This window comes from Protomyctophum bolini (genome assembly GCF_963924005.1).
Source record: "Protomyctophum bolini genome assembly, chromosome: 9".
Taxonomy (NCBI): Eukaryota; Metazoa; Chordata; class Actinopteri; order Myctophiformes; family Myctophidae; genus Protomyctophum; species Protomyctophum bolini.
Window position 1 is genome coordinate 7,564,079 of NC_137870.1, and position 12,572 is coordinate 7,576,650.

The window sequence follows — 12,572 nt, forward strand, 5'->3', positions numbered from 1 at the left end:
AATCATCCCGGCTTTTCTGTCGGGTGGGTTGGCTGTACGTCGTTTATGATATAAATCATATTTGATACGGCCTGTTTCTGGAGAAAATCTAAATAATTCTGCCGGCAAGAGTCTTAAAACTACACTGCCTGAAATCAACGCCGCTCCTAAAATACGTCACGCCCCGCTGTCAATACATTCCTGAGATTCTGAGTTGACGTCAGCAGGCCTGGCATATAAGGCCTCATTCACACCTAAGACACACGTGTGTCCTGTGCATGGCTGTCTTCTGCCCCATGCAACAAGGTTGTGTCGTGAAACCATGTGACTCCCATTGGAAATGCATTGAGGCAGCCATAACACACAGAAGACACACAACACGTGTGTCTTAGGTGTGAATGAGGCCTAATGTAACGGAACAATAAATATCCATAACAAACCTCCCATTCTGTTTTGCCTAGAACTGGAGGTCTGAAAACTCAGTGACATCACAAAGATGTACTTCATAATGTTACTGATTTGCAGAATGGGGGGGACTTTTTAATTATTTACACACAACAACTCTTAAGGTATAATGTATTAATCCCCTTTAATAATAAACTTGGCAGTTTCTGTTTTTGAGCGGTGGGCACACGTCTCCATCATGTAGCTTTGTGTGTCCCTACTGTATGTCTGTCTGTTTAGGTACGACCAACAGGTGAGAAAGGTATTTGTTGACGAAAGTGTCAATACATAGTATATAGTTTTAGTCGTCGTAGCTTATTTTTCATTTAGTTTTCATTTTGTTTTTGTCAGTGAAAAAAGGTAGTCGACTAACATTTTTCGTCTTAGTTTTAGTCGACTTAAACAACACTGGAAGAGAGGGGAGAATCACTTCATATTTGATCTTCTGTCTGTCGGCGTAGTCACACCAAGAAACTCAAACTCTAGTGTGAAATCTGACAAATGCATAATACCATATATGTAAGATGTTTATATCGAGGTCAGACAACTAACTGGTCTTGTCAGGGGCCAGCATGCGCCATAAATTATATCGCGTTTCGGTAAGTAGTTAAGTAAAAATCACACCTGTGTGAACTGAGTGGTGCAACTCCCCTCTCTCTCCCAAACCCCTCCTCTCTCTCTCTCTCTCTCTCTCTCTCTCTCATTAGCAAGCAACAGTACAGCACTATCTCTCTCTGTTTCTGGCACAACAGCGCCCCTACTGGTACTAATAGTCATACTCGTGCTCATTAACCTCACATACATAGGCGTCACACATACTTAGGTGGACACGGACATTGCTGTTCCTTGGAGTGGTTGCACCACTCAAAAATCAGACCCATCTGAAGTGAGTGTTACTGTATTGTACTGTACTGTACTGTACTGTACAGTACAAACACTATAACGCTATTTTCGTGCCCGGACGGACCCAGGGACACACACAGCTGTCTATAGGAGTGTTTGCACCACTCCAAAAAGATGCAATAAGATAAAGATTCATTGATCCCCGGTGGTAAATCCACGTGCAAAAGCCTCTGACCCATGTACTGTACAAGAGTACAAGACGGCACATTTGTTCATGAAACTAATATGATTCAGAGCATGGATATTCTGATGAACCCCAGTGTGTCCTTCGATAAAACAATAACCGAACTCGCACCACACCTTGATGTGTGTGAATGAACAGTAAAGTGTGTGTGTGTGTGTGTGTGTGTGTGTGTGTGTGTGTGTGTGTGTGTGTGTAGTCATCAGGGGTTTGCTCTTCCAGTTAATTGTGTTTTAGGAATCTTTATATTTTTCTCATTCTCCTCCTGACAAAGTAGGTAGTTTGCACACACACACACACACACACACACACACACACACACACACACACACACACACACACAGTGTCACACACAATACACAGCAGTGCTGTACGGAGTGCAATAAACCCCAGAGTGATTAGAGAGCAGTCAGCAGCTGTGGCTCAGGTCTTTACGATCCTGCAGAGCTCGCACAGATCTCCTGACTGCCGTTTTACACCTCCTGTAGCTCTGCCAACTGCCAAGCAGTACAGTACAGTACAGTACAGTACAGTAACGTTTTACACCTCCTGTAGCTCTGCCAACTGCCAAGCAGTACAGTACAGTACCGTACCGTTTAACACCTCCTGTAGCTCTGCCAACTGCCAAGCCACGCCAGTACAGTACAGTACAGTACAGCACAGCACAGCACAGGGCAGGGTACACGGTGTACCCTTCCCAACACAGCTCTCTCTTTCTTTATCCCACTTTTGTTATCACTAAGGTGTGCAGGTTGAGCCATTCTCTCTCTCTCTCTCTCTGTCTCTCTCTCTCTCTCTCTCTCTCTCTCTCTCTCTCTCCATTTCCTCGTGTCTCTCTCTCTCTCTCTCTCTCTCTCTCTCCATTTCCTCGTCTCTCTCTCTCTCTCACCCAGCTGTCTCTTTGTTGTTGACCACGTAGAAGCGATAGATTATTATTCATCAAATCAGATTGTGTTCATTGTTCTTCCATCTCGCTTTCACTCTTGTGACACACACACACACACACACACACACACACGCACACACGCACACACACACACACACACACACACACACACCTTCTGTATGTTGAGCGTAATTGTTTTAGATTCACCACAGCCCCACTTTGTGCTATTGGTTTTCCAAGGACATTGTGTGTGTGTGTGTGTGTGTGTGTGTGTGTGTGTGTGTGTGTGTGTGTGTGTGTGTGTGTGTGTGTGTGTGTGTTTTGCGGGAACAGGCTTGCTACCGCAGCAAAATCACATGCCATGTACTGTATGTACAGTATGCACATGCACGTGCACGGCGGTGGCAGGGAGCCGGGGACCGCGGGCACTAAGCACACACAGCACTGGTTTACAAGGTTAACCCTTTCTGAACGGGAACCCCTTTTGGTGTTTTTTAACCTTATCTATTGAAAAATAGCAGATCTACAAGCTCATAGCACGGCGCTGAGTGCCGCGCTAGGAGCTTGTAGATCTGTTGTTTGTTTTTTTTAAATCATGAAAATGTGGCACAAATCTTTGAGTATTCTTTCAGAGCGACTGTTTTAACCTCAAATAATATTTGCTTCTGGGGGAGGGTCCCTGGAACAAGATATTTTCAGATGGGTCTCCGCAGCCAAATATATATATATGATAATTCTGGGGGTCCTTGACATGAAAAAAGTTGAGAACCACTGACATACAGTAGAAACATAGGGTTTTTCCAGAAACTGCCAGGATTTAGAAGATATTTGTAGAATCGACGGTAGGTCTAAATGGCTTAACGCACCCAGGTACAGTGTTGACAGGAGCAGACGTGTACCTGGTACCAGAGAGAATTGAGCCACGGGACCCATCCCCCCCCTGCCGCCCCTCCCCCCATCCCTTCACCAAACAGTAGCTGTAGACTGTAGAGAGTAGTACGGCTTCAGGCGATTTGGAGGTCTTCCCAAACCAATCAAATGTCGTCTTGTTGTGGGAAAACATTAAAGATGACGACGGTCAGCCCTTCAACCCGTTACTGACTGAAGAGAGAGAGAGAGAGAGAGAGAGAGAGAGGGCTGGAAGGCCTCCAGACATGGATGACAGACAGGGTTATTCAGCTGCGTCCAGTGTTTCTGATCATCGGTGTTATGCGGTGGTCTGGAGGCCGGCTGAGAGGGAAAACATTTAGATGATTAGATGACCACTTGAGTCCCTCTGGGTGTCTGGGTGTCTGTGGAGGGGTGACACTAAGACCTGCACTTGCCTGTCGGGCAAGTGCAGGTCATATTCTACTACGCCGTTCATTTTAACTTTTTGGATATATTAGTGTTTTTTTTAATGATTATATACACTATAACGTGAAAGTATAGCCATGCAAATGCATGGTAGGAAACCTTTTCCATGGCAAGGACCCCAAACTACACTTATTAGCCTAAGACAAGTTTTCACTTAGTTAAGTCACATTTTAGTCACCTGGACTGTTTTAGTGTTAGTCTAGTTTTAGTCGACTAAATATCATAGGATTTTAGTCGACTAAATCTACAGTTGGTTTAGTCGACTAAAATGTTTTTTTTGGCGGGCCTTGATGCCGCCGTAATGACGTGTTTTTACACTTGCTGAAAATAGCCGATCTAATAATTGATAATTGATAATTCTCTCCCTGGAAATAAAAACGTCTTATTTGTTGACGCAATTGTCAGTATAGTTAGTCTTAGTTTAAGTCATCATACTAGCTTAGTTTTCATTTGGTTTCCATTTAGTTTTCGTCAGTGAAAAAAGGTAGTCGACGAACATTTTTCGTCTTAGTTTCAGTCGACGGAATCAACACTGGTTCCTTTGGAATGCCTCTCTGTCCCCTGTTCATCCGCTCAGCCTCACACCGTTGACAGAGTCCCTTGTGTTGCACTCCGGCAGGCCAGGGATATCCCATGGTGACACATGACTTCTTAAGGGGGATCACCATATTATTTCATGGAAGAGGTTGAGTCACTGAGAGAACACTGCTTTTTTTTAGGATTCCTTGTGACCTCATGTGTGTCTGTCATGAGGCCCAATGCTGACTCCAAAGCTTGTTGAGTACACTAGTGCTGAATGAGGTCACTGGCCTGCCCTGGTTTCTAAGCTGTTTAACTGGTCAGATAGACAGACAGACAGACAGACAGACAGACTCTGCAGGAGAGATGAAGAGACATGAATGAAAAGGGACAAATTGACTGTGTCTATATCCCTGTTAACACCCAGCCTTGCAATACTACAACATATTTTAATTATTTAATTAATTCATTAATTAAAACATTATTTTTTTAATGTTATTTATTCCACCTGAACGTCATCAATTGATGTTCATTGCAATGCCATTGGTCCTGATATTTGCATATAAATAGTAAATACCTCCCACAGAGGCTGAAATTCTGCACAAACTCTGATAAGTCCTATAGTAGTAAAAAGTAGTAAGTAAGGTTGAAAGGTAGAAATTAATCTGGGTTTTACAGGGATATCAGCAGTAAAAGTGCTGAAGGCAGCACAAAGACAAATCCCCTTATGCTAAGGTATCATAATAGTAGTGTGGGTGTGTAGTACACGTGCTGTACACACAAACGCACAACGGGGTGTCTTGTGCATGTGGCTCACTGTACAACACAATTCTCTCTTTCTCTCTCTCTCTCTCTCTCTCTCTCTCATATGTCTTATGAACTGTAATCCTGGGTGCTACTCTCTCTCTCATGTCTTATGAACTGTAATCCTGGGTGCTACTCTCCCTCTGTCAACCTGGGGAGAGCCCGAACTGAGCCCATGCTTCCTTCAATGCATCAGGGGTGAGAACGAAGTCCGCTTCTTATCTTAATATCTATCATCCAACGAGTGAGTTTCCACCGGTAGGACGTACGACATGGCGCGTGGAAGGAACCTGTTATTCCAACCGGTTCCTTTCCCCTCCACCAGGCGCCCCCGCTGACCAGGGGAGGCAGTTTAGAGAATAGGATTACGGGCCGGCATGTTTTTTTGTGAGGGTAGCTAACTAACCTATCCTAATAGGGGACACGGGGAGAACATGAAAACTCCACGCAGAACGGGCCTTTCGCCAACCCCGCCTAGGGTGTGTGGGCGCTCGCTGATGACGTGGAGGAGAGGACCCGGCCCACAGCGTCCCCGGCTAGGAATCTAACCCGGGACTTTCTAGCTGTGGGGGGGGGGGGGGGGGGGGGGCGCTGTACCAACTGGACTTTATTGTCTCTGCAGCTTCTGTGCCTCCTCCAGACATTCTGTTGGAACTTGGAATAATGGGTATAAATGTATCCTAGTCATCTGACTGGAGTTAGTGCTCCAATAGTCTGGAGTGGCACCAGCGGGTGACGCACGTACACGCACGCACGCGTGCACACACACACACACACACACACACAGACTAAGGAGAACAATACTTTCTTTTTAGGCAACTCAAGTAGAGCTGCCTTTGGAGGGGCTACAGTTTCTGTTCTTTGCTTTGATAAGAGAGTGCAGTGTAGGCACCACCACACACACACGCACACACACAGGCAGGCTTGTACAAATAAATCACTCAACAGCCTTTTTTATCCTACACTACCTTACCTAACTTCATTAAAACCGAGAGATAACAAGTGTCGTGTTTTCAGTTCTCACCTCACTGTTTTGTGTGTGGCCCGCGAGTGCGCGCACGTGTACGTACATACGTATGTACGTAGGTACGTATGTATGTGAATGAGAGAAAATGGTCAAAAAAAGCCATTCTAACCTCCTGTGTCTGTGTTTTTCAGCCCAGAATGTGACCGTAGAGGAGATCGTGTCGGCCTACAGACAGGCCTGCCAGAAGCTGAACTGTAAACCCATCGCCAAAGTGCTCAAACAAATACAGGTATGGCTCAACTAAACACACACACACACACACACCAGAACCTGACAGACAGATGCACACACACACGCACGCACACATGCACACACATCTTATAATCACACGTACAGTATGCGCACAACGCACACATGCATGCGTGTTTCGAAACTACGTGCGGAGCAACGCAATTCATGTTTAATAAAGAAGCTGAGCCGTGGAGAGCCATGCACACACACACACACACTCGGTTAAACTTTGAGCTTGAATCTGGTACGTGTAAAACCAACCAAGGGCCTTCTAGTGATAAACAAATCCATATCAGGGATGGTTTTGTCAGGGATCGTCTTCTTCGAACAAAACAAAGAGGTATATGTGAGCGCACACCAGTAGTGGGGAGGTGCTGACCGCAGGAGATACAACTTGAAAAAAAAGGGAAAGAGGCCGCATGCACAGCTCCTAGTCAAGATGCAAGAATTATTTATTGAACCCACGTTTCGGCAAAACGAGATGCCTTCATCAGCGTGTATGACTTTATTATACCCTGATGAAGGCATCTTGTTTGCAGAAACGTCGGTTCAATACAGAAGCAATGATATGAGTTAAAAACGTTGGCTCTGATATTCAAAGATTTGCACCATATTTTCGTGATTTAAAAAAAAATAGCATATCTACAAGCTTGCGGTTTTGTGAAGGATGAGGGGACTCCCTCATATGAACGAGACGGTTTTAAGTGCCTGCATTCTTTTCACCTCCTACTGTAGCTTTATGTCGACACCAAAGAGGTGAGGACCGACCCGAGACAATAATGACAATAAGACATACAGTATTTCCTCTTTATAGTTGTCCAGTAATTAATTACATTAAGATGATGGAAGCCTGATGCTGGATGAAGGTGTAATCTGTAAAGCTAAGCTAGGACTGGACAGAGAAGTTACTGTCGTGTGTGTGTGTGTGTGTGTGTGTGTGTGTGTGTGTGTGTGTGTGTGTGTGTGTGTGTGTGTGTGTGTGTGTGTGTGTGTGTGTGTGTGTGTGTGTGTGTGTGTGTGTGTGTGTGTGTGTGTGTGTGTGTGTGTGCGTGTGCGCTGTAAACTGGGTCAACGATGATTTGAGGTTCTGGTTGTGTGGCTTGTAGGCCAAATGGTCACAGCTTCCTGCACGGCGGGCCTTAAAGTGTGCCTGGCTCTCGTGTTAACCCATTCTGACCTGAGATCAGATTCATACGAGGTTTCCACTGGACACACACTGGTCTGATTATAACCCATTCTGACCTGAGATCAGATTCTAAAAATGTCAGTCGCTCTTCGATTTTTCAAAAATAGCAGACCTACAAGCTCGTATCGCGCCACTCGGTGGCGCGATATGAGCTTGTAGATCTGCTATTTTTCAATAGGTAAAGCATAACATGATGCTAACACCAAAATGGGTGCCCGGTCAGAATGGGTTAATGGAAAATGCATTCATTCCACCCCTCCCTCCCTCCCTCCCCCCCTCCCTCCCGCCCTCACCAACAAACATGCAGCCTTGTTTACAGTACATGCAGTTGGTGGAGAGAGAAAAAAAAGCACTTACTCTGACCCTCAACAACAACAATAACAACACTATAGCTATTAGCTTATTGTATAGCCAGTGATGGGGAATCTAGGTCAATTGAAGCCTATTTTTGTATACTATACGCTTAGCGCCATTGCCGTAGAGCAATGGCAATTGCCCTTTTATATAATATAGTGCATTCGATCGATCAAGCCATAATGCTACTTACGTTAGCATCGGTATAGCTAGCTAGCTGTTGTTGTCACAAGACTCTGTCGCCCATCTTAGATCGTCGTCACCATAATAATCCATTCTATCCGTTTCTATCCTATGCCATGTCCTCAGATGCCATTTTTGGTCAAAACGACGTTTCTTTGACGGCACAGAGCCGCCGATGTGGAGCCCTCCAGTGCCCCGGTGTAGACCCATTATGTAAACAACAGTTGAACGAGACCTGTTAACCCATTCTGACCTGAGATCAGATTCATACGAGGTTTCCACTGGACACACACTGGTCTGATTAACCCATTCTGACCTGAGATCAGATTCTAAAAATGTCAGTCGTTCTTCGATTTTTCAAAAATAGCAGACCTACAAGCTCGTAGCGCGCCACTCGGTGGCGCGCTATGAGCTTGTAGATCTGCTATTTTTCAATAGCTAAAGCATAACATGATGCTACCATAATGGGTTCCCGGTCAGAATGGGTTAAACTTACTATAGGATAATACTACTTCCGATAGTCTGGAAATGTGGCTTTTCAAAATGAGAGCTCTACTGCAGGGAATAATGCTGGCGTGAATTAGATCCTAATTTTTCAATAAGCGGGCTAAGTGTTAAGTAAATATATCACTACTGCAATGTAGATGTACTGTTTTTTTTTTTTTACAAAAGTATTGGCATTAAAATGTACTGAAATAAAAATACTAATTATGCCAAAAGAATAACCCATTTCAAGTTTTCAAATGTATACAAATGCAACACATTGTGAGCTTGTAGATCGACTTTTTCGGATGTATGTTTTGTAATCATAATCAAAAGACTACAAAGTAACTATAGTAACTAAAGTTTTCAAATGAACGTAGTGGAGTAAAGTATTTTGAATCCGATGTGTAGTGGAGTGGAAGGAAAAGTATTTGGAAATCGGAAATACTCAAGTAAAGTGCAAATTCCTCAAAATTGTACTCGAGTACATTACTTAAGTAAATGCACTTAGTTACTTTTCACACCGCTGATTGCATCACGTGTGCGCACAGGGAGCCAGGGAGTCTTTCTGCGGAATGTCTGTGAATGGATTAGTACTCGTTGGCATGCTGGGGGTTAAATGCCTCAGCCTTGTGAATATTGTCAATAGAGTTGGATAGTGTGACATGCATGTTTCTATGTCAGTGGTTCTCAAACTATTTCATGTCAAGGACCCCCAGAATTATATGTAATTGGCCGCCGACCCCCATCTGAAAATATGTAGTTCCAGGCGGGGCACCGGGTGCCGCGCTATGAGCTTGTAGATCTGAAAATAATAATAATAATGGTGGAACATGGTGGAACGTGCGCTGCTCCCGTGCGGTGGAACATGCGCTGCTCCCGTGCGGTGGAACGTGCGCTGCTCCCGTGCGGTGGAACATGCGCTGCTCCCGTGCTTGCGGTTATGGTTATGGTTAGGGTTTGAGGTTGGTTCACGATGTCATGCTGTACTGATGTTGGTACCATTAGGAGAGATAACAGGCAAAACGTTGATCAAAATAACAATTATTGTACATGCTCTAATTATGTACGGTACCACACCAAATGTAAGAGATGGTAATCTTTGGCGCGCGCACACACACAGTCACACACACACACACACACACACAGTCACACACACCAACGCTGTGGGAGGGAGGGAAGCATGTTTCCTGATTATCTTTTTCCTGAGCTGAAGCAGGCTGCAATTTGAGCCGGTCTCAGCCATCCTGCTGAATAGAACACTGACTCAGACAACAACGGTTGTCTGACATCGACAATCTACAATCTATTCTAGACCGAGAGGGGGAGGTCATGTGGCGCTTTGAGGAAGCTGTCTGACAGAAAGAAACGCTGTTATGAATCCATAACTCTGTTTCTCTTTTGTGTGCTTGTCTGTCACAGAGAGAGTAGCCTGGGGTCCACCTATGCTTTCTATAATAATAATAATAATAATCTAGACACAGTTGCACGACATAAGACTAAATAATTAGAGCGACAGAGAGTGTGTGTGTACGTGTGTGCGTCAATTTAACAAAGGTGCATTCGATCAGAAATCAGCAGTGAGAGTGATCGACATTTGCGCTACTCTATGTCGAATTGAAGTGGACAAATACAATATTTGTATTTGTTGCATCCCATATACAGGTATGGCAGAGTAACGCTAGTGGGTCACTGCTGCTCCTCACTGCAGCAACAAGAGTAACACTATGGGTTACTGCTGCTCCTCACTGCAGCAACACTATGGGTTACTGCTGCTCCTCACTGCAGCAACAAGAGTAACACTATGGGTTACTGCTGCTCCTCACTGCAGCAACCAGAGTAACACTATGGGTTACTGCTGCTCCTCACTGCAGCAACCAGAGTAACACTATGGGTTACTGCTGCTCCTCACTGCAGCAACAAGAGTAACACTATGGGTTACTGCTGCTCCTCACTGCAGCAACCAGAGTAACACTATGGGTTACTGCTGCTCCTCACTGCAGCAACCAGAGTAACACTATGGGTTTCTGCTGCTCCTCTCTGCAGCAACAAGAGTAACACTATGGGTTACTGCTGCTCCTCACTGCAGTAACACTATGGGTTACTGCTGCTCCTCACTGCAGCAACAAGAGTAACACTATGGGTTACTGCTGCTCCTCACTGCAGCAACAAGAGTAACACTATGGGTTACTGCTGCTCCTCACTGCAGCAACAAGAGTAACACTATGGGTTACTGCTGCTCCTCACTGCAGCAACAAGAGTAACACTATGGGTTACTGCTGCTCCTCACTGCAGCAACCAGAGTAACACTATGGGTTACTGCTGCTCCTCACTGCAGCAACAAGAGTAACACTATGGGTTACTGCTGCTCCTCACTGCAGCAACCAGAGTAACACTATGGGTTACTGCTGCTCCTCACTGCAGCAACCAGAGTAACACTATGGGTTACTGCTGCTCCTCTCTGCAGCAACAAGAGTAACACTATGGGTTACTGCTGCTCCTCACTGCAGCAACACTATGGGTTACTGCTGCTCCTCACTGCAGCAACAAGAGTAACACTATGGGTTACTGCTGCTCCTCACTGCAGCAACCAGAGTAACACTATGGGTTACTGCTGCTCCTCACTGCAGCAACAAGAGTAACACTATGGGTTACTGCTGCTCCTCACTGCAGCAACAAGAGTAACACTATGGGTTACTGCTGCTCCTCACTGCAGCAACCAGAGTAACACTATGGGTTACTGCTGCTCCTCACTGCAGCAACAAGAGTAACACTATGGGTTACTGCTGCTCCTCACTGCAGCAACACTATGGGTTACTGCTGCTCCTCACTGCAGCAACAAGAGTAACACTATGGGTTACTGCTGCTCCTCACTGCAGCAACAAGCAGAGAGAATCACAGAAGGCATGATGATCTCACCAGTCTGAGTCACATACTGTGGGACAGGACACAAAACAGCAAATGTGTTATTATTTGTTCTTCTGTCACACTCATTTGTCACACACGCACGCACAATCCTTGCCTTTCACCGGGGTCTCTCTAGCGACAGAGCTTTGGCCATGCAAAGGCGCGTGCATGTTTCTCCGAGGCTCAACGCAAGGCGAGCCTCCAGCGCCATCACACGCTCTGCTGACGCATGTTGACAGTCACCTCGCCCACGCACGTTCTCTCTCTCTCTCCACCACCACACTCTGGAACAGCAGGGTGGAAGGAGGAGTCCCTGTGACATCACAGGAGTCCCTGTGACATCACAGCCACTTGTGGAAAGACGCATGCATGTGCTAAACGGCTGCTGTGGAATGGATGCCTGCCTGGGCCTCATCGAGAGCTACAGGCTATAGGCACATTTTATATGGTATATACTATATAAACGCTATAGGCACATTCTATATGGTATATACTATATACAGGCTATAGGCACATTTTATATGGTATATACTATATACAGGCTATAGGCACATTTTATATGGTATATACTATATACAGGCTATAGGCACATTTTATATGGGTATATACTATATACAGGCTATAGGCACATTTTATATGGGTATATACTATATACAGGCTATAGGCACATTTTATATGGTATATACTATATACAGGCTATAGGCACATTTTATACTATATACAGGCTATAGGCACATTTTATACTATATACAGGCTATAGGCACATTTTATATGGTATATACTATATACAGGCTATAGGCACATTTTATATGGTATATAGTATATAAACGCTATAGGCACATTTTATATGGGTATATACTATATAAACGCTATAGGCACATTTTATATGGTATATACTATATAAACGCTATAGGCACATTTTATATGGGTATATACTATATACAGGCTATAGGCACATTTTATATGGGTATATAGGCACATTTTATATGGGTATATACCATATCGTTGCTGTCTGGCAGAAATCTCCATATTCTGACTTTTTGTGTTTTTTTTGTGGTCCAGGCACCTTGGCCGGTAGTCCCAGGTCTGGCAGTGTGCCGCAGGTTCGACTCCCGATCCTGACGGCTTT

The 12,572-nt window shown here is 44.8% G+C and overlaps 1 protein-coding gene across 5 annotated transcripts in view; it reads left to right on the plus strand.

The window, feature by feature from the left end:
• Nucleotides 1-12,572, plus strand: part of ppp1r37 (protein phosphatase 1, regulatory subunit 37) — a 63,229-nt gene that overhangs the window by 19,987 nt on the left and 30,670 nt on the right. For all 5 annotated transcript variants that reach the window (XM_080771642.1, XM_080771644.1, XM_080771645.1 and 2 more), the window contains exon 2: nucleotides 6,231-6,328. In XM_080771642.1, coding sequence (XP_080627768.1) covers nucleotides 6,231-6,328 — 98 coding nt within the window. The remainder of the gene's footprint in view (nucleotides 1-6,230; nucleotides 6,329-12,572) is intronic.